The 26,441-nt window shown below is 38.2% G+C and overlaps 1 protein-coding gene across 3 annotated transcripts in view; it reads right to left on the reverse strand.

The window, feature by feature from the left end:
- LOC131076789 (ASC1-like protein) overlaps positions 1 to 26,441 on the reverse strand; it is a 130,180-nt gene that overhangs the window by 47,954 nt on the left and 55,785 nt on the right. For all 3 annotated transcript variants that reach the window (XM_058014114.2, XM_058014115.2, XM_058014113.2), the window contains exons 3-5: positions 25,595 to 25,824; positions 25,271 to 25,426; positions 8,790 to 8,975 (exon numbers count right to left, since the gene is read on the reverse strand). In XM_058014114.2, the coding sequence (XP_057870097.1) occupies positions 8,790 to 8,975; positions 25,271 to 25,426; positions 25,595 to 25,824 (572 nt within the window). The remainder of the gene's footprint in view (positions 1 to 8,789; positions 8,976 to 25,270; positions 25,427 to 25,594; positions 25,825 to 26,441) is intronic.

Raw genomic sequence — 26,441 nt, forward strand, 5'->3', positions numbered from 1 at the left:
ATCATTTGAATTGTGAAACAACACCTCCAATATATAGAGCGCTTACCTTGATCCTTGTTGAGGCCGAACTAGCAAATAAGCTTTAAAATAAAATAAAATCCCACTAAGAAGAAGGCCGACTTAACAATAAAGGCAAAATAATGCCTTGTGCGCTCAACTTTTAATTTTTAATTTCACAAAAAATTAATTTTAAATGCCTTAATAATAAAAATTCGATTTTCTAAGGCTCAAAATTAATTTATTAAATGCCCATGCGCCTTTATTAAATGCCAATTTAATTAATTTTTTCAAATATTTTGAAGTTGGCAATTTTGGCATTTCATGCGGTTTGGAGAGATATCAACGTTGGGATATGGCAAAAAATAATGAATGCCAATGACTTCGCTCTAGTCCCTTGGAGAGGGACAGGAGCACTTTTCTCAATCTAGGCCTTGCATTCCTCATTTTCCTGTTCAAAACTTCATCTAGGCATTTTAAAATGACATTTTTTATTGGAGTCTTGAGTCTAATTCACTTGATCTTTTAGAAGGGACGTGCCTTATGACATTTTCGCCCTGGACCCTGGTTGAGGGACAAGAGCGCCTTTTGACTTTTGTCCTCAATCCTTCATCTTTCATTTGTCGATTCTCGTTGTGGAGTAGGTGATGATCTCTTTTACTTGTTCCATGCATACCTAACTTGTTTTTGCAAGGCAAAATTGATTTTCCAAAGGTTTTCGCCCTGGTCCCTTGGAGAGGGACAGGAGCGCTTTTTGTATTTTAGGCTAGGATTCTCAAATTTTGACATCAAATCTTTGTTCACCATGCTTTAGAAGATCCTTCCTATCTCGCACAACCTTGCCTTAGCATAATCTCAGAGGGAAATTGTTAATTTCATAAAAATCGCCCTGGTCCTTCAGTGAGGGACAGGAGCACTTTTAGTCCATTGCACAAATTCATGATCGCATTAATCTTCAAATTACCCTCAAGGCGTAGAACATCATTCCCCACTCCTTCTTGAGTCCTGGAAACAAAAATAGCATTTCAAAATGTAAGGTAAATGGGCATATTTGGAAATTTCGCCCTGGTCCCTTGGAGAGGGACAGGAGCACTTTTGCCAGTTGTCGTCAAAATTTGCAACTCTTGCATCTCAATTCCACCTCGAAGCATTTTAAACTTCTTTTCAAAATTGCTCGTTGACCTTGATTTGTCCAAACTTGGCGAGAAAGGCTAGATAACATGTTAAGCGCTCTGGTCCTTCAGTGAGGGACAGGAGCACTTTTTCAACTTCAAGCTTATCCGTCCTTTGCTAGCTTCCCAAATTATCTTCAATGGGCTAATCATGTCCTCTTCCATTCATTTCAATCACAAACTTGCCTTGTCTTTGCAAGAGATTTACACTTTCTTGGAAAATCGCTCTGGTCCCTTGGAGAGGGACGGGAGCACTTTTTCATATCTTGGTGTATTTCTTTGTCTTTTAAACCTTCAATCGCGTCCAAGGCATAAAACATCATTCGTCCTTCCCATCCCAGTCAAGTTTTGCCATAAAATATCAAACAAAGAGGAGAAAATTGAAAAAGTGCCATGGTCCTTCAGTGAGGGACAGGAGCACTTTTTGTCATTTGGGTTGATTTACTCCTTTGTGGACCGCTTAAATTATATTCAATGGACAAAACATGCTTCCCTTGACCTCTTCAAATCATAAAATTGTCTTGATCCTGCAAGAACAGTGCAAATTTGAAATTCAAGCTCCGGTCCTTCAGTGAGGGACAGGAGCACTTTTTGCCTTCTAAGTCAAATTGTCTCACTTTTCATCTCGAAATTCCTTTGCTAGGGACGATTTCATCTTACTTCACACTATGAATAAAAGTTAATGTCCAAGAAAGGTCTAAAATTGTGCATATAAAGAAAATCGCTCTGGTCCTTCAGTGAGGGACAGGAGCACTTTTGACCCTCTAGGCAAAAACTTCATCATTTCATCGTCTTTGATCAAGTCTGGATGCTCTATCACGTTCATTTCGTCCTCCGCCATGCCTTTGATGTCTCAATTTAGCCAAACAAGGTCAGGAATGACTCCAATAAGCTTTTTCGCCCTGGACCCTTGGTGAGGGACAAGAGCGCTTCACCTTGGTCCCTTGGAGGGGGACAGGAGCACTTTGCGCTCTAGATCCTCAGTGAAGGACAGAAGCGAAATTTGACTTTTTGAACTCTCTATCAAGATAATTTTTATGGAATATAACATTTAAGTATAAGCTTTCTTATACTTAAAGTAATATTCCATATATACTTTCAGGATGTTTGAGAGTGGTTTCAGACCTCCAGGAGTTATATTGCAAAATCTAGTTTTTTGAGGTTTTCAGTTTCCAAACTTAGTCAAATTTCAGGATCAGGGCGTTCCAGACTTAGCCAATTTCAGGATCAGGACTTTCAGACTTAGCCAAAATTTCAGGATCAAGACTTTCACTCAAGCCGGACTTGCTATCCATGTGATCCCCTGGGCGACACTCAAAATGCAAAGGCTAACGGACAAAACCCTAAAAGACCCAGAAAACAAACCCTAAAAGCAAAAAGCAAGGGTCCCCATTTGCAATGGAGCGATGTGTGAAAACGTCACAACAGATGGGAACATTACATGATCTTCATTCAATATTGTCCATTTGTTGTATTTGGGAGTTCTATATAAACACCACTCATTTCATTTGTACTCATTAGAGAGAGAGACATTAGAGATATAGAGAATAGGAGAGATAAGAGGACTTGAAGAATTGTTGCTATTTTGCTATTGGATTAATAAAGACATTGAATTCATGGTGTTTCTATTCAATCCTTGAAGCTTCTTGCGTGATTATTCATCTTCTCAAATCAATCTTTGGAATTAGTATAAGTAGTTAAAATGAATGGTAGTATGTTGTGTTGATTCATGGTGAAACTTCTAATCCATACCACTAGCAGTTTGTTGATTGCAAATTCGCCTTGTGTGGTCAACTAGAATCCTTAAAAGCAATTTAGTTCAATTGTTACTCAATCATTGATATGCATTTAATTAATGGTGTCTATGTTTGGTAATGATCTGAAAATCACCTAATACCCTTAGAAGATCACATTAGCCTTTGTGGAGTTGTTTTCATATGTCTAAGCAAAGACTAATTGAGTTTCATTAAGGTCATCCTTCATTCTTGCATTTTTAGGCATAGCTTAGTTTTCCTCAACCCTCATCTTTTGCACTTTTTTTATCAAACCAATAGAAATAGTAGTAAATATAAGATCTTTATTGCCTATCATTCGCAAAGCATTCCTTGAAATCTAGACATTTGTCTATCCCTTAAGAAGCATATGCATACGACCCCTTGAAGAAACAGCAATCACAACAACCATATGTGCTTATCCACATGTCGTGACCCAACATTAGGAACCTTGGAGTTGGCTCATTTGATCGCGAAGCATAGCATTTGAGAGACTTTATTCAAGATATTGTTGCTAGGGCTTGTAAATGGATATGATATGGTGAAATGTGTTCTTTCAACAAGCTACATGGTTTCTATTTCTCATTAGCTTTGATGTTGATTAGATGAAAGAAAGGAATTGTGAATGATTGATGATGAAATTCATATATCCATACCACTAGCGATTTGCTAGTTGTAAGTTTGCCTTGTGTGGTCAATTGGAATCCTTAATGAGCTTAACTTCAATTGCTATTCACACATTGATATGCATCATCTTGATGGTGTCTATGTTTGTGGTGGTAATTTGAACATCATATGCTTACCTTAGGAGATCGCACTAGCTTTGTGAAGTTGTTTGTTGATGGCGAAGCAAAGCTTAGTTGAATTTCACCTAGTCATTCATTGTCTCTTGCATTCTTAGGAGTAGCGTAGTCTTCCCAAACCCTATGCCTTTTGCCATTTTATTTCCAAGCAAGTAGTGAGAATCTAAGTTCCAGCAATTCAAGCATTCAAGTATTTAATGTAAGTCCCCTTGGATTACCAACAAACACATCAACCATTTAGCTTATCCACGAGTCATGACCTGACAATAGAAACCTTGGAGTTGTCTCATTTGATCGCGAAGCATAGCATTTGAGAGACTTTATTCAAGAGAGAATAAGATACCTTGGTATTTTATTATGTGTTTGATTGTGCCTAAAAAACACATCAACAGGACCGAGTGATATATTTTCATTACTAACGGAGGTCAAATGTCTTTTCCAGTTTAAGCTATTAAATGCTTAATGATACCTACTATTTAAAAGGGTGCTACTAAAAACTAAGCAATTTACAATCTTCTTGCTAGCCAAACATGCAACTTGCATTACAGCACTAAAGATGTGATGTCCCGTCAAATTAATACTAATTAGTATTAATTATGAAATAAATTTAACTTCTTATTTTATATTAGTTTTCATATTGACTAATATATTATAACAATAGTTAATTGTTATTTTTCCAATAAAGCAATAAAGCTTAATTAAAAGCTAAATATTAATTGTTTGGTTTAATTATTATTTGTTATTGCGGAAAGTTGGTTTCCTATGGGAATCCTACCACCTATATTTCTTTAAATAAGGTCTAGCACACAAGGGGAGGCATGGATTGATATACAAGAAATGTAAGAAGTAAAGCTGAATAATTTGTGCGATAATAATTCCTTTCTCCAAATTTAATTGGCCTATTGGAAGCAAGCATCACAGGGTGGTTCACAGAGAAGGCACGCCATTCTCATCCCTTGCAGAGACTACTGGTGATGCAACGAAGAGCACGTATTTGATTCTTCCTATTGCATCCGTAGAACCCGTTATCGGGTGGTGTGGTTCAATACAAACAACTGTTCATTCGCGTCAGGGAGAGGTAAGACGTCTGGTTCTGTTTTGGCATTCAAGAAGGTTCAATTAAGCGACAGAAGAGCCGTAGTTGGTAGTGTAACAGAGGCATCCCTGCCGGAAGTAAAACGGAATTGGCTACTTGAAGGATCACTATTCCGAACCCCACAGACACGAAGGAACACCAGCGACGCACTGCAACACATGAAGAATGATAATGCTACACTGCAGTCACTATTAAAACCATATCGTGGAGTAGCAGAAATAATACAGGCGTTCAACACACAGGAGGTCAAACGTTCAGGAGCAGAAGTATAAAACCACAAAGAATGCCTCTCATGCTTACAGTGAAATCCTGAAGACATCTACAATTATGCGAAGGCCACCAGGTGCATTATTATATATTCTTCCAAAATGATGAATGTTTGTTTTATATACTAGCCGATGGAATAAAAGATTATATTAATGTAAATACCACTGTTGACCTCTTCATATTAAATATTTCTGATGTACTAGACATAAACCTCAAAGATAATTAAGGGTATTCTACAGTGAAAATTAGATACAAACATGAAATGTAATTAGAAACTGCACAGAACATACACAGACCCTCAGTGATCAGATGGTTAATTCAAACTGGAGATGGATAATTAATTGCAATCATACTTAGTCAGATATTTTACAGAATAGTTAATCGCAATCAGACTTAGACAGGGGTTTTTTTTTACAGAAATATAATCATTTGCAGTCAAACTTAGTTAGGGTTTTTACAAAAGACATTCATTCATCCATAGATTATCAATTGCATAGTCCCTAGCATGAAAAATGATATATATTCAGTAATAAAAGCATCCCAAAAATGTAAAATAAGAGTAGAGAACATCTTATTTAGGTGCAAGTTGCTCTCAGACTATGATGTCACCTATCTTAGAATGTTTTCCGTTGTTTTTATCCAAGGGTTTGAACCCATGACTTCAATATTTATAAATAAAGCAGCCTCATGGTTAAGAAACAAAAAAACTATGAAAGCTTGGTTAGAAGCTTTGCAAACATTGGAGAGAGAAACAAACAGGGGTAACAGGGGAGAAAACTATCATAATGACTATCTCCTTTATCATGTGAAATTCCTTGAAGAGTTGTTCAAACAAAATGAAGACATTTTGTTGATTACCTTAACAACAAAAACAATAGATGCATCAGCAAAATTACATTTCTATGAACTTATGTCCCAATATTCTGAAACAACTGTAATGTCCCCTTCTCAATAAGGAGTAACCAGTGGTCCATTGGCCTATTCCGGAGACCCGTAGGCTGATTGGAATGAGGAATTAAGGTTTCCTATTTTCTAGGAGGATTCTTCGCAGTTTTCAAGGATGTTTTGGTTGGAGTTTGGCAGAAAGAACTGAGGATTCCTTCTGGGTTTTTCGAGAGCTTCACAGTGGTCTAACATGCACTCTATTCCAGAATGATTTTTGAACTTACTATTTTTAGTAAGTTGGTGGCAGCTAACTGGATTTTGAGGTTTTTCTGGGTTTTCTGAGCTCTCTTACAAAATTCGACGAGCATGTCTTTAGGAGATGTTTTCATGACTTACTATTTCTAGTAAGTGTCAGTTCAGGCAGTGCTATTTTTGGCAGTCTTGAGCAGAGCTCCAATCCAGTTCAGATTGGTGTTTTCTGTACTTCTGATCACATGGTTGATTTGGCAACAATCAGTGGTTGATTTTTAATTGTTAATTAAATATTATTACTTTATTCTAAAGTTTAATATTTAATTATTTCACTAATTTATTCTGGAGGAATAGCTTAGGAAAGGAATTATAGTATCATTTATCCTAAGTTATGTTTTATTTCTCAAGTCAGAAAAGGGCGTCCAAATTGAATATGTTTTATGTATCTAATATTCCTTTGTTGCAAGTGTGGACCTTGGGAAAAGTACGCCTAGGCTTACCTGGGAAAGTGGACGCCATGCTTGAAGGGGACATGAAGGTGAAATGAAGTGAATTTCAAATGAATTTTGGGCACCATTTCATGTGAATTTGAGATTCAAAAGCCATAAATATAGGGTTGGGCGCCTCATTTGAACATCTTGATGAAATTATATCGTTATGTTGCTGGAATGGTGAGTGAACTTGAGCTTTGGATTGTGGCTCCCTAGTTTAGCTAGTTTCGTACTTGAGACATAGTACCCAGCTGAGTGTTGGATTGTTCGTAAAGTTTCCAGTGTGCATTTTCAGATTTTCAGTGTGTGGTGTGGTTTTCAGTGTTGTTGGTTTTTGGTGTGGCTGAAGCGAAGATTTGATCGTATCTCCTTGCCTGTGCAATCGATCATTCTGGGTATTAGCTCATTGGAAGCATATAAGGAAGGCGATTATTCTTCTACTTTAACGTTGATTTCGGTGTGCAATCTAAATTTTAGTAGCAAATCATACTGCTGCTGCTGGCCGTACTTTCCCGGAGCTGCCTTGGTTTGTGTGTCGCTTGTTGGAGGTGATTTTGGTGCCGGTTTGTGATTCTATCTTGGGCGTCTTGGTTATACCTTTCATTTGCCTGTGTTCGTGACCAGTTCGGAGCTGCTTTTGGGGAGTTGTGAGTCTTTCAGTGTTGTTGGTCCAGTGCTCGAGTCTGGTTGTATTTTATATCAGATTTGGTTAATTGTGTTTTAGCTTGTTTTTCTCAGAATTTAAGTATTGTGATATTTAGTACTTCATTATTCTCTTCATTGTAATTGTTGGTTGGTAGTACTAACCTCTATTGTATTTGAAGTACTCATTGTAATTCCCACTGCACAAGTGGAAGAGGTTGGCTTGGCCGCCTTCAATGTTTGTAATTTAGTTTGTATTCAATCCTCCCGCTGCATGAGCAATTGAGTGATTTCTGTTTGTATTGTCCTCCCGCTGCATAAGCGGTTGAGTGATTTTGTTTAGTAATGAGTCCTCCCTCTGAAATATCGCGGTAGAGTGATTTGTGCTTGAGTGTGTTCTTGTTTATTGGTTGGTTTACCGCCAAGTTCTTTGTTCTACCTACTGGAAAGTGGAAGGGGCTGGCTTGCCTCCCATTATTGTATAAGCATTTATCTGAAGTTGTATCTAACGATCCCCTGCCACAGTATGCTCTCACCCTCCCAGCTTGGGCTCTCGGTGAACAAAAGGTGTAGGGTTCCTTCTAGCTGGTTTGGATTTCTCACTCTAACCCTAACGGGTGTGGTTGTGTTTGTAATCTTGTTGAAAAAATCAAAAAAAATTGTTGGGGATACTACAACAACATTTGGAGGACATACTAGTAATTAGAAATGAGCTCAATGTGCTTATCATCAACCATATCCAAGACGTTATACCATATTAGAATGAAAGACATAAAGACAACAAAAAATAACCTCACAATTAGCAACTCCAACAATTTAAAATCATCCATAATCTATAGGCTATCACATAAAAAATAGGAGCAGGGCAAACGAGATGAAAATCAAAAAAAAGATAGATGCAAGAAAAACACAACAGTAAAATATATTTCTGACAAGGAGAAAATATAAAAAATCAATAATGAAGATTTTATTAAAATAGTAATAATGATGGAACATTAGGCCCGTTTGAGAAATAAGGTCAAAAATTCTATATAATCTCCATGGTGACCATAACATTGGGTCAGGAATCAGAAGTAAAATAAACAATATAAGATATGAGAGATCCAATGGCAATTCTAAGCAGGAGATAGATTAAAGCAAGCCAAGGGCATGTTGTATTTAACATGCCTGCAGCCACATAAACCTTTCAATATGCAGTCATGCTGTATTCAACATTGTAATCATGATTGTTATTCTCTAGCACATCATTGAGTTATTCTAACATGGAATTAGTTGCACAGAAAACTATTGCAGTTTGAAATTTTAAATAAATTTAGAGTTCAAAAGAACAAGCAACAGAAATTTCAATGTAGAAATTAAATTAACGAATAACCACAAAATTGCAATTACCAAATGAAAGTAAGTTAACTTGCCTTGTGCTCCAGATAATCCAGAAGGGAAAGTATACAAGGCGAAGCATGATCCATGAAATGGCAAAAAGGACAAAGCAAATGCTAGGTATGAAGGTAGAACCAGTGTATTTGAGCATCTTGGTTACTTCCAAAAGAACATCAGATGCATCATGAATCGCCAAAACAACAGAACCAACTCTTGAAAACCTAGAAACAAAAGACATCAATCCACGTCAAACAACAATAGAAAATATTATTCTAAATCCTTGCAAGAAAAGTAAAAAAATGCATGCATTTGTCCTTTCCAAATAACCATATGCAATATTTAACCTCACAACAATGTGAACAACAGAAAACTGAATGGTTCCTTTTAATATAAAATCAACAGAACTTGATACCCATCAATTATAAATATGAACTAAGGAGTTAAGCTCAATTGATGAAAGCATTGGATTCTCATTTTGGAGACCTAGGTTTAAATTCCCTTAGTGATATCTAAAGTGGAATTCTAAGTAGTGACTCTGGGACTTCCATTGTGAACTTCCATGTCTTCTAAGTTGAATAAAGTTGAAAATGTTGATTAAGTGGATATGTTGGTTGAGTTGGACCTTAATGGATGAAGGTTCGGGGATATGGGCCCCCATTTGTGGCCTCAGTGGCTTGTGCCAAACTAAAAATTCTTGTGGCAATCAATAAAAAAACTAAAAAATATTGAATATGGACCTCTAGTCTTCAAATTATTTCTAAAAACTGAATGCTCGTGACAAAACATATCTTCAAGCAAAACTAAAAAAACAGAGTCTAAGGGGTTAAGCATAATTGGTTAAAATATAGGGTTTTCATTGTGGAGACTGTTGTAAAGTATTCACACATCGCCCCAATGCAAATGGGGACTCCCACTTTTTCGCTTTCTAGGTTAGTTGTCTTAGCTTAGTTGTTGGTTGTTGTCGAGTCTTTGCTATTAAACTTTTGTTTGTAGTTGCTCAGGAGCTGATCAAGTCTCTTTCTTAAGGATGAAGTGAGGTTCAACACTCCTTTTGCCCAGCCAAGGCATAATCACTTCCACTTCTCCCAGCACTGTCAGTGGGTGCCCAAACCCGATCACACCCATTTCAATTCTTCACCATTGCCATCACCATTTCACCATTCCATTTCCTTCCATTTCCACCTTCTCTCTCTCCATCCCATAGCCCTTCCATCTCTACTTTCCACTTCCTTCCACTTCCACCTCTCTTTGCCTTCACCACATCCCTCACATCTCCCCTTCCATTTCCACCCCTTCATTCATTTCCATCTTCCCTCATTCACTCTCATCTCCTTTAGCTTCCATCTCCTTCCACTTCCTCTACCTCCCTACCTTCACCTATGCCCTCATCTACCTAACCCTTTTCCCATCCTAGCATACCCATCCCCTCACCTTCACCTACATTTCCACCTACCTCTATCTTCACCCACATTCTCTAGACCTCCCTTTGTTTCCTTACCCACTACCTCTCCCTTATCCTACCCATCCACTATCTTATTCCCCTACCACCATACCTCCTATCCTTCCTTCCATACCCTTACCCCTTAACTTCCTTCACTTCCCTACCCTTCCACCCTTCTACTTCACCCTCACCCACACCTACACTTACACCTACTTCTATGTACACCTACATCCTCTACCCTCCATCTCACACCCCTTACCCTACTACCCCTTATACCCCCCATTCCACTTTACTCCCCATATATCCTAACTCCTTTAGTACCCCTTATACCTCCCAACTTCCCTTCCCTTCACCGTAGCACTCTTTCCACACATCCATACCTCTTATGTCTCCCTTTCCTCCAACATCCCATTCCTCCTCTTTCCCCACGTAGCATCTCCCCTTACCACTTCCCTCACATTCCTTCCACCTCACATTCCTCTCATACCTGCTGGGCCCCACAAAATCTGAAATGGAGATTTAAAGCCTTGTCTTAAGGCATATTATTTCCTTTGACTCCCTTTGCCACCGTAGCCTTGCTTGGGTCCCACTAATTAAATAATGGATGTAAATCAAAGTTTCTAAGGCATTTCAAGCAAGGACAGCAGCACTTCCTTTAATTGTCCTAATCAGCATTGCAAGAGGTGAATCACTTCCATTGCTTCCAAATTGGAGCGATTTCCATTGCTCCTGATTTAGAGCGAACTCTTAGAAGCTCTTCCATTGCTCTCAAATTTGAGCGATCGCCTCTTGAAAAGAATTTCCATTGTTCTCAAATTTGAGTGATCGCCTCTTGAAAAGAATTTCCATTGCTCTCAAATTTGAGCGATCTTCCATTGAAGAGACTTCCTTTGCTCATGTTTTTGAGCGATTTTCCTTGAAGAGATTTCCATTGCTCTAAAATTTGAGCGATCCTCATAGATTGTATTTCCATTGCCTTGAAGTTGGAGCGAGGTCATTTCCAAAGGCATTCATTGAAGGTGTTTTGATATCTTTCATGCATGGAGGTCGAGAGACTTAAGGTATTAAGGGATAAAATCAAGATTGAGGATGATTTCCTTTGCTCACAAATTTGAGCGAACTGCATGTAAAGCACTTCCTTTGCCCTCAATTAAGAGCGATTTTCTCTCAAGCACTTCCATTGCCTCATAATTTGAGCAATTTCCTTTGCTCACGATTTTGAGCGATCTCCTTGTAGAGAGCATTTCCATTGCTCACGATTTTAAGCGATCTCCTTGTAGAGAACATTTCCATTGCTCTAAATTTTGGGCGATGCCTTTGAGAGAGCATTTCCATTGCTCTAAATTTTGAGCGATGCCTTTGAGAGAACATTTCCATTGTTCATGTTTTTGAGCGATCTTAATGAGAAATCACTTCCTTTGCATTAAAATTTGAGCAATCTCCTTTTGGGAGGATTTCCTTTGCTCTTAATTTTGAGTGATCTGCCTGACGAATACTTCCTTTGCCTCACATTTTGAGCGATGTGCATTTGCCTCACTTCCATTGCTCATAAATTTGAGCAATATCCTTTTTCAATGCATTTCCTTTGCTCATAATTTTTAGTGATTTCCATTGCTCTCAAAAAAGAGCGATGTCCCATTGAGTGACTTCCTTTGCCACCATTTTGGAGCGATTTGAACCTCTTTGGGCATATTTGAGGATGTTTAGTGAATTTAGTGCCTTTGGCAATCATTTTGATTATTGAAAAAGAGAATGCATCATCATTTTGACAAGGAGAAGGATGGAGATAGCAAACTTGATGTGATTTCCTTTGCTCTTAAGAAAGAGCGATCTCCACTTGATACACTTCCTTTGCTCATGAATTTGAGCGATCACTTCCATTGCCCATGATTTTAAGCGATGAGCATCTTAAGACTTCCTTTGCCTCTGAATTTTAGCGATGCAATTGAGAATACTTCCTTTGCTCTTAAAAAAGAGCGATCTCCACTTGATACGCTTCCATTGCTCATAAATTTGAGCAATGCCATGATGGACATTTCCATTGCCCCAAAATTAGAGTGAACTTCATATCAAAGACAAAACAAGGCATATAAGGAGCGCCACCCAGGAGAAAAGAGGGCCCACTCAAAACAAAACTGATCCTACTTTGAACAAAGCATGAGAAGAAGAATCTAGCGCCACCAGGATCAAAGGGGCCCACCTAAAAACAAAACATGAAGAAAAGTCTTAGCACCGCCTACGAATAATGTAGGGCCCCACACATTAAGCAATCATGCTTTAACTCCAAAACACCCGATGGATATTAAAGAGAATAGATGCCAGCTAAGTGAATAAAGCTGACTTAGGCAAAGACAAGTCAATCTAAAATATAATCAAATTAAAATAAACATTTTTGAAAAGCAAGTCAGCTTAATTGGATTGAGATGAAAAGGTGCATCCCTCCATCCAACTCAAAATGAAACTGATCCTACTTTGAACAAAGCATGAGAAGAAGAATCTAGCACCAGCAAGGATCAAAGGGGCCCACCTAAAAACAAAACATGAAGAAAAGTCTTAGCACCGCCTAAGAATAATGTAGGGCCCCACACATTAAGCAATCATGCTTTAACTCCAAAACACCCGATGGATATTAAAGAAAATAGATGCCAGCTAAGTGAATAAAGCTGACTTAGGCAAAGACAAGTCAATCTAAAATATAATCAAATTAAAATAAACATTTTTGAAAAGCAAGTCGGCTTAATTGGATTGAGATGAAAAGGTGCATCCCTCCATCCAATAGCGCCTACATAGAGGGGTGTCTTAATTCATTCAAAACAATCTCTAATTCTGATCTGCATTTAAAGACACAGTGAATTTCATCTAAGACGGCTACTATTGTAATCATTTTGATCGTTGCATTTGATCAAAATAGACTTAAAGAGGGCAATTTTGACTTTGAAAGCAGATAAGGGCAGAATTGTGAGAGAGTTCACATTACATCAGACCTGCAACACATAAAAAGTCAGAAATCATATCATATTAAGAGGGTGTGAAAAGGTTATATATCATGTGTGTTTGATAACATATTTGTTGTGTTTGGCAGATGAGAAAGGATGATGATGCAAATTGCAAAGCAACACCTTGAAGGAATAACAACTTCAAGGGGAAAACTTCATCAGCAAGCACAAGGGTAACTATACAAGAAGGATTCACTTATACTAGAGCATGATCCACACATCTAAGTATGTGGATGAAAGAATCAACTGCATGAAGGGAATCACAAAGAAAGAATTCCAAAGGAGTGAAGAGGCAGTTGTGACATCAAGGGCTCATTCCAAGGCAACATCAAAATTCAAGACTAAGAGGGAGTCAACATCTACACCTTGCACCTTCATGGCTTTCACCATTGAGACATTCAAGAGGATAGTTTCAGAAAAGTTAATCAAAGTTAGAAGATCAGCCTGAATAACATGATATAATTTGGAAACATGCCTTCATCATCATCACCACATCGAGTAAGTGACTAATGTTGAGTATCAAGAGATATTGCTCAACATTCCATCATGATGATCTACCAAGTCTACAAGCAAATTGAGGTGGCATCCTGTTGTGACCATCTCACACATCGCCCCATCAAAATGGGGACCCCTCTCTTTTTTGGGTCTTGCTTTCTCTTTGCTTCACTTTTCTCTGCTTGTTTAGTGTTTTGAGTGTGTTAGTGATGACCTAGGTTAGGTAAGGCAGGGTTTCCTCCGTAGAGCTTGCCTAGGGTTCCTTTTAGGGCCAAGTCTAGCCTAAGAAAGGGGGAGTCATTGTTCTATGCCTAGAATCCTGATGTGAATTTTAGCAAGACATTGCCTTAGAAAGATATATATTTTGTAAAGGAAGTCTTGAAAGTTTGAGTCCAAATGAGCCAAGGATATGGGTCAAGTTGTAAAGTTGCTAGGCCAGAGTTTTGTCAAGGGTATCCTGTGAAGTTTGAGTTGATAAGATGAAGTAAAGATCAAGTGCAATCCTGAAGGAGAGAGTGAAGGGAGTTAAAGCTTTTTCCCTTAGTTTGATGAAGTTCTTTGTTCTTGGCTTCAAATTGAAAAAGGATGGACCTATTTATCCTTTGGAGGCACCAGTGGCTAAGTCTAAACTTGAAGGTTTGGCGAAACAATGAGGAATTTAAGTGAAAACCTCAAATTCGCTCCTGACCCTTCCAAAGGGACAAGAGCAAATTCTTTAGAATCACCTATTTGCTCCTAGCTTGGATTGAAATCTTTGTTACTATGGGATGATCGAGGGAGGATTGATGTGTGCATGACTTGAGAATGAATTGGAAACAAGATTGAATGATAAAGGTTAAGAATTTGAACTAAAATGCTAAATTCGCTCCTGACCCTTTCAAAGGGACTGGAGCGAATTTCCTTAGATCTCCTCTCTTGGACGTAACTTAGATCAAACCTTGCTCCCATGGCAATTGGAAAAAGATTAATGTATTGATGCCTTGAAAAGTAAATTGAAAGTGAGTTGAATGCACTTGGATCATGGAGAAGTTTGGAATTTAAGCTTAAAGGAAGAATTTTGCTCCTAACCCTTCCAAAGGGACAGGAACGAATTTCTCCAAGAACACCTTCTTTCCCCTTATTTGGATCAAATTCATGATTCTATGCCCTGAGTGAAGGGGATTTGATTCATATATGCCCTTGAAGTGAATTCAAACAAAGTGAAGTGATGAAATATGGAGAATTTGTGCAAACTTGACAAATTCACTCCTGACCCTTCCAAATGGTCCAAAGCGAATTTCATTAGAAGGCCATGTACCTCTCTAAGGGGCACAAGCAAATTTGTAAAACTTGATGTTTGACCTTAGCATTTGAGCAAGAAACACCCTTAGAGTGATTTCCTAGCATGAGCTAAAGCCAGGGCAATGTGGATAGAGGTGAAAGAATGAGTATTTGAGTGATATCCAAGCCTAATGCCTCAATTTCGCTCCTGACCCTTCCAAAGGGTCCAGAGCGAATTTCTTCAAGAAGCCTTGTACCTTGCTCAAACTTTTGAACTAATCCATTCCTAAGCATTTTTGAAGGCAAATGACTTGACCTTGATAAGGTAAGGATGAGAAATGAAGTTCTATGAAGGAAGAATTGAGCAAAATAGCTATTTCTCTCTTGACCCTTCCAAAGGGTCCAGAGCGAAATCCTTAGAACTCCCTATTTCACCTTGTTTCAAGCTAGGATGGAGGCTAGTTGCATAATCATAATAAGAGGAGAATTGAAAAAGTTAAGTTCAAGGCAAATTAATGACGAATGGAAGATGAATGGCATCAAAGATAGAATTTTGCTCCTAACCCTTCCAAAGGGTCCAGAGCGAATTCTCCTAAAGCACATATTTGCTCCTTGTTTGGGGTCGAAATCTTGGTTCCTAAGGCATGGTTGAGAGAAGATTGATGTATACTTGCCTTGAGAAGTGAATTGAAGTGAAGGAACTGATGAAATTGAGACTAAATGACAAAATTTTGCTCCTGACCCTTCCAAAGGGTCCAGAGCGAAATCCTTAAAATGGCCCAATTTCTCACCAAAAGCATTGAGTGGACATCGCTTTGAGGGCAAATGGACTTGATTGAGATGGAGGGAGGACCCAAAAGCCAAGCCTAAGAGCAAAGTTGAAGGAAATGATGAGAGTTTGAGTGCAAATAGCTATTCGCTCCTGACCCTTCCAAAGGGTCCAAAGCGAAATTCTCTCAATAGGTCATGTCCTTCCAAGGGTACCTGTTGACGTGTATTTCATACACAATCATACACAGAATAAAATACCTAAAGGCATCTTATCCTCTCTTGAGAAAATAGTCTCTAACTGCTGAAGATCTGCAAAAAGGATCAGTTAGATGGACTCCAAGGTTCTTTGATGTAGGGTCTCTACGTGTGGATAAGCTCCAGTGGTATGATGTGATTTGCTGAAATCACAAGGGGACTTACATTGAACTTCCGATCTGCTTTGCTGGACACAGGCTCTGACTAACTTAGATTAAAAAAAAATGGAAAAAGGATAAGGGCGAAGAGAGGATCTAATCCTAATACTAAGAATGTAGGAGCAATGATTTGATTTTTGATGAAACTCTAACTAGGTCTTGTTTTGACATCAATGGAACATCTACACAAGGCTAGTGCGATCTTCTAAGGAAGCTTTATGATGTTCAAATCATCACCACAGGCATAGATACCATCCAAGTTGATGCATATCAATGAAGAGGCAACAAATTGAAATTGAGCTTAGGCTGAATGATTCCAGTTGACTACGCAAGGCAAGTCTGCAATCAACAAACTGCTAGTAGTATGGATGTACGAATTCCACCATCAATCAATCACACTTCCTCCATTCATCTAATTATCTACCATCTAAGATTGAAGACTTCAACAAGAAACCATGCAAATTGCAAGAAAACGACATATTTCACCATTACTTCAATGAAAATGGAGTTTGTTTACAATCAATGGCAACAATTTCTTGCCTTGTCCTCCTATTCTACTCTAATTGCTATTCTATCAACTATATTCTAACTCTTCCAACTATTTACAACTCTCTCTAATCCTCCTTTACAAATGAAATGTTTGGGCTTATATAGTGCCCACAATACAATTTGATGGCTTAGATCAATTCAAGATCAATGGCCAAGATTTTACAATGAAAACCCTAATTAGGGTTTGTTACAACCATTACATAACATTTAATGTTTGACCAATGATAAAATTGTATTGCTTGGACACATGTCCCTTTTAGAAAAATTGACCAATGGATAGCCAGGGTAGGTACATCGGAGTTTGTGCCACCTTCCATGAGTTAAGTACATTGAATCTGGACATGCTGAGATGGACTTCACTGATTGGAGAAGTGATGACTAGGACGCCACCTCATTTGACACTTGGAACTTGGTGGATATTCATCTTGATATTGTTGAGAAACTTGCTTTAATTAATTCCTCTGGATCTATTTTGCTTCTTCAACGAGCCCTTGTTCTAACTCCTTGCGTCCTTGATGTGCAGGAAGATGATGTACCTCGCCTTGGAACGCTGGATTGCCCTTGATGATGTTAGTCCAAAGAAGGTCGTCCATGTCCTGGCTTGATCGTCCTGGCGAAGACCGTCCTGGATCCGGCTTGATTTTCCTTGATGAGACCTCCATTTGATGCCTACACAACATTTCAAAATTAGTACCATGATTTTGCAATACATAACATAAATTAGAGAGCAATTTTTTAGGAAACTTAATGATAAGTCCTTTATTAATCATTTCCTAAAAACGACTCTTGAGCTAGGAATTCAAAATTTCAAAATTTCAAAATTAAGGAAATGACGATGAACAATTCAAAATCAAGACAATAAAACCAATATCGCCATACCTCAGGAGAGAGCTAACTCTAGAATGCAAAATGAGGAATTTGCCTAGGCAAAAATCAAAATTTAAAGCCTTTGACTTGATCTTGAAGGATAATGAACGTCCTCCTTATTAATTCGCCACCCTTGGAATCTTTGATGTGTTCTTCAATGTCCTTGGCAAGTTCGCCTAACTTGAAACTTCAAGTTCGCCTCTCCTTTGGATAGATGTTTCGCCTTGGATAAAACTAGTGCCTTCTTTTGTTTTGAAATGAAATTCGCTCCTTCAAACACACTCGCACTCCCTTGATGATGTTTGCGCCTTCCTTGACAAGACCCGCACCTTGAAGATAATTTCGCACTTCTCCCTTTGAGATCGCATGAAAAATGATAATGTGAAAATAATGATTCTCACCTCCCTTTATAGCGCTCATCTCACAATTACCACCTTAGGCCGACTTGATAATTAATAAGGCAAATTAAACGATTTTTTAATAAATAACAAGGCCGACTTTTATAAACCAATAAAATACCAAGCGCTCCTTTTGATTTTCTATTAATTAATAAATAATTAATTAAATGCCTTTGTCATTTAAATTAACAAATTCGATTTTTTACAAGGCAAAATAATTTAATTAATATCAAGCGCAATATTTAAATGCCATTTAATTGAATTTTCAAAACTTATCGAATTTTAGCATTTAAATAAATTCAAAAATGTTTGTTTAGCGCCCAAAAATGAAAAAGTGGGAAGATACGTACCTCATCGCCCTGGTCCCTGACTGAGGGACAGGAGCGATTTTGCTCTTGTGGGCCTCATTTCACTTCATCACCTTCGAAAATTATATTCAACGGATTCGCAATGCCTCCTTTCATTCATTCATGCCTTGAGATCGATTGAAATTTGGCGAGAAAATCATCTACAACAAAAATCGCTCTAGTCCCTTCCTGAGGGACAGGAGCGAACTTAAGCATTTTGGTCCTTTGTTGACGTTTGATAATCTTCAATTTGTCTTCAACGGGTTCGATTGACCTCCTTTCTTGCCTTCGAACATAAAATTTGCTTGATCTTTGCCCAGATCGTACCTTATGAAGAATTTCGCTCTGGTCCTTCAGTGAGGGACAGGAGCGAATTTGACCCTCTAGGCAAAAACTTCATCATTTCATTGTTTTTGATCAAGTCTGGATGCTCTATCATGCTTATTTCGTCCTTCACCATGCCTTTGATGTCTTCGATTCGTCCAAACAATGTCAGGAATGGCTCAACTAAGCATTTTCGCTCTGGACCCTTGGTGAGGGACACGAGCGATTCGCCTTGGTCCCTTGGAGAGGGACAGGAGCGCATTTCGCTCTGGACCCTTGGAGAAGGACACGAGCGAAATTTGACTTTTCGCACTCTCGATCAGGACAATTTTAATGGAATATAACATTTAAGTATAAGTGACACTTCCTTCTATGTTTCTTCTTTCTTATACTTTAAGTTATATTCCATATATACTTTTAGGATGTTTGAGAGTGGTTTCAGACCTCCAGGGGTTATATTGCAAAATCTAGTTTTTGGAGGTTTTTCAGTTTCCAGACTTAGTCAAATTTCAGGATCAGGACATTCCAGACTTAGCCAAATTTCAGGATCAGGACCTCACTCAAGCCGGACTTGCTACCCTGTTGATCTCCCCGACAGCACTTCAAGTTATATTCATTTGATAAAATGTACCTCTTTGGACCTTCTCACATCGTCAAGACGTTAAAATCTTGCAAGGACAAAGCAAAATTGGATTTGTAGCTCCGGTCCTTCACTGAGGGACAGGAGCGATTTAGACAATTAGCACTGTTATGGACGTCCCAAAAATCTTCAATTTATATTCAACGCATTTATCTCATGTTTTTCCTTGTTTTTGAACGTAAACTTGCCTTGACCTTTGTCTGGATTTTGCATAATGAAGGAAATTGCTCTGGTCCCTGGGAGAGGGACGAGAGCTACAAGGTACCTCGCCCTGGTCCCTTGGAGAGGGACAGGAGCGATTTGGTCAATATAGGTCATTCTCCTTCGTTTTTGCATCTCAAATTATATTCATTTGGCAAAGCATCTTCCTTTGGACGTCCTCAAATCATTAAGTCATCAAAATCTTGCAAGGACAAGGCGAAATTGAATTTGTAGCTCCGGTCCTTCACTGAGGGACAGGAGCGATCTTTCCCCTGGAGGCATTTCTGTGCTCATGAAAATCTTCAATTTATATTCAATGGAAAGATCTCGCCTTTCTCCATCACTTCCAATTCGTAATTCATCTTGACCCTGCAGGAATAGTAAAATATTTGAAAACGAGCTCCCGTCCTTCACTAAGGGACAGGAGAGATTTTGCTCCTACAGGCCAAAATAACATGATTTTACACATTTTAACACTTCACAAGGCGAAAACAAATCATTTGAGATGCCTAGGATCAAAAATCAAAAATGTCAAAATTTGGTCAAAAATATTCAATTGGACAAAAATTCACATTTCATCTTCAACACTTAGACAAATTTAAGCTCTGCATCAACATTCCAATTGAAAATTAGACCATTCTGGCGAATTCATTTCATTCAAAATTTGCATTCTAGAAAAGGAAATTCAAAAAGCTCCCAAAACTGACTGGATTTTGGTCCGAAAAGACGGTAATTAAAACCCTAAGGCTTGACCCTAAATCCAGACAACTAACAAACTAACAAAACCCTAGAAAAGCAAAGCGAAAACGAGCAAAAAACAAAAAACATGGGTCCCCATTTGCAATGGGGCGATGTGTGAAAACGTCACAACAGTACCCAAGCGAATTTCTTGGATTGACTTCATACTTGGCCTAAAGCATCGAAAGAGCATCATTTTGAACAAAATTAAGGACAAGTTAACACGAGCATGATGAGAGAAGGATTGGAAAGACAAATCTAAGGCTAAATGAAGGAAATGGAAAATGAATTGAGCATAGGAAAAGTTCGCTCATGTACCTCTCAAGGGTACAGGAGCGAATTGCATTGGAGGCATGTACCTTCCAAAGATACATAAGCAAATTTGCTTGTAATTGCTTTTGAACACCAAAATTTGCACAAGGAGACCTCCAAGATGCCTTCCTAGCAAGTCTCAAGGATAGAACAACATGGATGAAGGTGATGTTAAAGTGTTTGATGCTTGTCCAAGCCTCATACCCTTAGTTCGCTCTTTTCCTTTCAAAGGTACAAGAGCGAATTTTCAAAGCACTTCATTCCTCACTCAAATCACTAATCAAACCTTATTTTGAGCAATTGAAGACGCAAATCCACCTAAGTCAAACACTTACTAGGTTCGAAATTTCAAATATGCACCTCTGGCGCCAAAACAATTTTCAAATTTTAATGAAAAGTTGGCCAGCTTGGAGAAGGTATAATAAAAAAAAAATTATGTATAACAAAGTCGGCTTTTCAAGGGAGAGGTGAAGGCGCCTATAAAGGAGAGTTGATCCTTGATCACTCATCATTCATTCAAACAAATTCTTCCTTAGAGCGAATTTAAAGAGCAGACTTAGGAAGTGAAACTTCATCAGCAGATTTCATTGCAGATCCTAAGAAGGAAGCTTAATAATCTTCATGAGCCAAATTTCACAGAAAGCAAGCTGCAGCAGCTGATTTGTAGGCGAATTTCAGAGCTTCATAAGGCAGGTCAAGGCAAATTTAATAATCTTCAAACCTACACCTGATTCTCCAAATGTACGAATTCAAGGAACAATGGATATAATTGATGAATTACGAGGGTCAATTAAGAGAATACCGATCCTTCTAAGAAGGCTCTAACATGTTTGAGATGCAGGTCTGAGACAGCTATCTTGTGTAAGCATCGCTGGGAAGGGATGTGAATTCAGCAGCAACTCATTATTTATCCATCTTTTCAGGTTGCTATCTTTAAAATCAAGGTTAAGGTATGTGCAATCTGATTTATTTGAAGGAGTTTTAATGAAGATCTGATTTAGTTTAATATCAATTATTTTTGTGAAGTTAGGTCTTCATGATTTAGCTAGATTCATGTGTAAAGTCAATTTGAAAATTTATAACTTTAAAGTTTATTCTTTTGATTTTCAAATTGAAGTTCATAATATAGGCATAGCTGCTATTTTTAAGCCTTGAATCAATCATCTTTGTGACCTATCCCTTTAAATCCCTACTTTAAGGTATCCATATAGGTGATAAATGGCAAACCCCAAAGCAAGCAGATCCTCTACTCGGCAAGCCCTCATTAAGGAAGATCAAAGGGGTGACGACTTGGAGACGAAGATCACGTCCAAGTGGAGGAATGTCGGAGACACCAACTTAGGAAACTTCAATGTGAAGAAGTTTCGAGAAGCACCTTACATCGGCAAGCCATCACCCATAGCCAAGAAGATAATTGAGAGTGGAATCATCAAGGCGGCAGGTTTCCCTCCTGCAGTCAGGTGTCATGAGCTAATGATCAAATGTGCTAGGCACTATGATTCGCATTCAAGGACAATTGTGGCCAAGGATGGGACTATCCTCGCCTATCTCTCAAAGGGAGCTATAAGTGAGGCTTTTCATCTTTCAGAACAGAGGGATATGATATACAAGAGCCTAGAAGGAGCCAACTCTATCTACGAAGATGATCCTGATACTTGTCTGAATTTCATCAATAAGAATTGGTTGCTCAAGAGTAGGCCTCGCCTAAATAAGATACCCAATACACCTCACAGAATTGATTTCCAAGAAGAATTCAGAGACTTGATAACCATGCTTAATCAAATTGTAGGTGCCTCTCAAGCCTTCTTTTTCGACAGGTGGATGTTTTTCTTTATACAAGTGATCATTCAAGGTAAGGGGATGTTCAATTGGGCTAGGATTATCAGTAACAACCTAGACGTGCAGTTGAAAAGGTTAGTCCCTACTAAGTCATTCTACATGAGCTCATATGTTATATATTCTTTAGCCAGATGTTACGAGTATGTGGGACTACCACACAGAGGCATTGTTGGGAGAGGGCCCGGAGAGATAAGAGTATGTGATTCCTATGCCCAATTATATCATCCACCTAAGAAGTACTACAAGCTAGTCAACGATACTTTTACAATGCCTATCTCCAGGACACTACAAGGAGGAATTCATCAACGATTGTCTCCAGAAGCACAAGAGTTCGTGAAAAAACATGGTGCGTGGTTCATTCAATTTCCTAAATTCACCTACATCAGAATTCATGGATGTCCCTCACCTCCTTATATGTTGCCAAGGTATCCGACGGATAGAGTAGTACGACTTGAAGCGACTAGACAGTTGGCAGCTTGTGCTAAGGCATCAAGACATAAGCATGGGAATGGTATCCCTATACCTATTTCACTTGGAAATTCAATTGAACTTTGTTCTAACTTTCAAGCAACTGAAGATGCGAAAAAGGAACTATCTCTCTATTCATTCACATCTTTTGCTTCGAGAGATAATTTTGATCCTCATGGTCATGTGGAAGAAACTGCAGGGAAGAAGTAGAAGCATGTATTTCAAGTAGAAGACTTTTGGATGAATGTTCAGGATGATGTAGAGGTAAAGAGAAAGATGCATTCTCGATTATCCCTCGATCTCATCAAGAAATGTAAGATCTATAGAGTAGCAAATCAGGCACAGGACAGTGGCAGATATCTTCAATCTTCCTATGAGAAAGAAGAGAAGTAGTAAAGATCGATTGGGATGAACAAGAGGTCGCAGACTTGAGAGCATCGATGGATCCAGTCTTGAGTTGTACTCGCGGATGGGTGGATGTCCAGCATCAAAAGTTGAAGGAACAAAACATAGCTATGACATTCAGCTTAGAAACAAGAACGGAAGGAGAGGTGAGTGCAAGTGAGAACACTTCTCATTCTAAGGGGTCGAAGAGAAAGGAGGGACCTAAAAAGAGAGTCATCCAAGAAGAAACAAAGAGTAAATCCTGATCATCCCTCTAGTGCTTCTTCTAGACATGAAAAGGAGATAAGTCAAGGAGAGGATCAAAGAGAGAAGGTGTATGAGATAGATGAGTCCATGGAGTCCACAGTACAGAATGATAAACAAGACAAAGGAAGGACACCTCAGCAATCATCAAGTCAGTCTCTTCCTCTCCAAGTTTGTGATAATGATCAGCAAGAAGAAAGAAATGATGATGAAGCGACATCTTCTTTTAGAGGCGAGCGGCCATTGTCTGAGGAAATGCAAGTAAAAGAAGGAAAATCTTCCATTCCAGATTGGCTTAGAGAGAGGTTTACAAGGGAAGTTGTAGTTGAAGAAGAGGAGCAAGTATTCGATTTGGAAAGTCTTCTAAGCAAGTCTCAAGAGGGGATGCTACAAAGATATCTAAGGTGATCAGAGATGATACAGGCTCCAGAAAGATACAGATAGCTACACCAGCAGTGGACAAGTATGATGATGAGATCATGGCAAAAGAATATAATTTGGAGACATTTGATCTTGATCCACTTACCTCCGAGCAAGCCATGGAAGATGCGACTAATTCAGTGAGGGTAGTCAATGATAAGCTAAAAGAAGAGATAGAAAAGAATAAAAGGTAGGAAAAGGAGATTAATGCTTGGAGGAATTATTTTAGCCAGCTTAATGAGCCATTAGGGCGACAGCATCCAATAGTCTCACCCGTGTAGGCACTCCCTCTTGAGTCAATAAATCAGGTAGAAAAGATGAAGAACTCAGCCCAACTCATGGAGACATGGATTGATAGATCCTACGTGGTAGCCAAGGAGTTTGTCAGAAGAATGATGAAAACAATCCACAGGGCCATCCAAGTCCTTGAGATCATTCATAATCTAGTGGTAACTGTCGATGCATTCACTCACACCAGAGATATTACCATCCCAGTATTGCAAGTGGTAAGGAAGACATCAAGACAGGTTTTAGCACAAGAAAGGATAGTTGATGGTGGAACTCATAATCTCCTACAATGGTCAACTTTGCTCCAAATGAAGGAGGTTCTATTCAAGGACATCAATAGTAGGTGCACCCGAGTTGGGGACACTATCCATCCTATTCAAGATAAGGTGTTTGATGTATTGTGTGCAATCCTTGATAGAAGGATAGAGATTGAAACAGATGTGGATATCCAAGAATTGGAGGATAGAAGCAAGTGGCATTGATAATTGTCATTTTATATATATTTGCCCTTATATTATCAATTACATAAGTTCATAGCAAAATTAGATATTGTAATTCTAAGGAATTTAATTAATTGTGCCATAATCCCTAGTTATCCTAAAAGAGGACATTACAACTGTGGTTTTTGGTTGCATGACTAGGTGATCTGGTAATACATGTCTACTTCTCAATATTCCTAACAAGTACTTTGGTCAAAGAGTGGATATCAATGTGTTTTTGTTTCTTTTAGTTTATTACCTAGCAGGTTTTCCAGCTTATTGATTAACTGATACTTGGTTGATTATTATACAATGATATATTATATTTGATAAATCAAGTTTTTGATGACCTTGATGTTTTTTGGACTACAATGATCTTATTCTTTAGTCTGTACTACAATACATAAACGAAAAAAAAATGCACCTCAACTTAAGATAGGCAAATATGGACACAAAAGCCAGTGAATAGAAACAATAGCAATATCCAGATCCCAAACTAATCCCAAAAAAAAACCAAAGTAAACACAAGGAAATGGAAATTTTGTCCAATCAATTTGAACCTGATGCAAAATTTATGAAAGCATATAATGCTGGGATCATGAAAGAAGTTACAATAACAAACCTTAGCATATATGATGCTAAAATGAGAATCAAAGTTGCCACATGATGAGACATGCTCACTCCAAAGTCTGATCGTCTTGTCTCCCAGAAAACTAAAGCAACAATACTGTACGCATAGAAACCCGCTACGTACATGTAAAGGAGCTTTAACTTTGTCCTGCCAACCATTGCATTGCAGAATAACAATGATGGTCAAGTGAAATGCATGCAAAAAAATTACAAATTCTTCTGAAAGAAAGTACATGGTGACATTTTATAACAACATTTGTGTCTAAGACAACAAATTGTACATAAAGAAGTGCTTAATAAAAATAGACAGCCTTACTTTACTTTTTGATCTGGCCAAATCTGGTCGCCAGGGCCAACCCAAAAGTTCCGTGTGCTTGTAAACCATGGCTCATTGTAAGTCACAACCAATGCCAATGATTCTGCTACAAAGTAATACAATAACTTCCAAGCAGATTCTTTAAATTTTGTGTGGCGTTCTTTGAGATCCTCTATTTCATTTTCACTTAAACCTTTCCTAGATCCCAGCACAAGCCACCTCCCTAGCCTCTGCAACCCTTCAGATATGTGAAAAACTTCAAACATGTTGATATTATTACTAAAGAGAGACAAACTTGAAATGTTAGAAAATATACTTAAATCAGTAAAATGATCAAATCTATAACTACAAAAAGATAGGATTGCCTCAGCTTGTAAAAAGTTCTCAATGGCAGAAAAGCCATGTAATTTTAGTTTCCCATCTCAAAGGATTGAAAAATTTGAATAAAATCTGAAAAAGATACATCAATGAGTTACAGAGTATTTTTATCTCTGATTGGCAATTGCAACTTTTGTTCCTACTCGTGTATATTATTTGGTTTGGCTTTCACTATATTACATTTCAAGCATATTGGCCCTTTCATAACTACTAGTGCTTGACATGAGAAAGAGTGTCAGCCTAATGCTGCTGAGCAATAAACAGCAACAACATTCCCAAATATTGTGCTAACATTTGGTAAACACTTCTACCAGAATCTGTCAAATGATAAGACTGATCTTTCATTACATGAGCATGAACCTCCTGCACCATAAATTGGCTATAAAATTATTTTATAGGATCCGAGTGACTAATTAAGATAAGTTTATAGCTAAATAGCGGAAAATAGGGAAGCTTCATTTTTATAATT

The sequence above is a fragment of the Cryptomeria japonica genome, chromosome 11, assembly GCF_030272615.1.
Source record: "Cryptomeria japonica chromosome 11, Sugi_1.0, whole genome shotgun sequence".
NCBI classification, from domain to species: domain Eukaryota; kingdom Viridiplantae; phylum Streptophyta; class Pinopsida; order Cupressales; family Cupressaceae; genus Cryptomeria; species Cryptomeria japonica.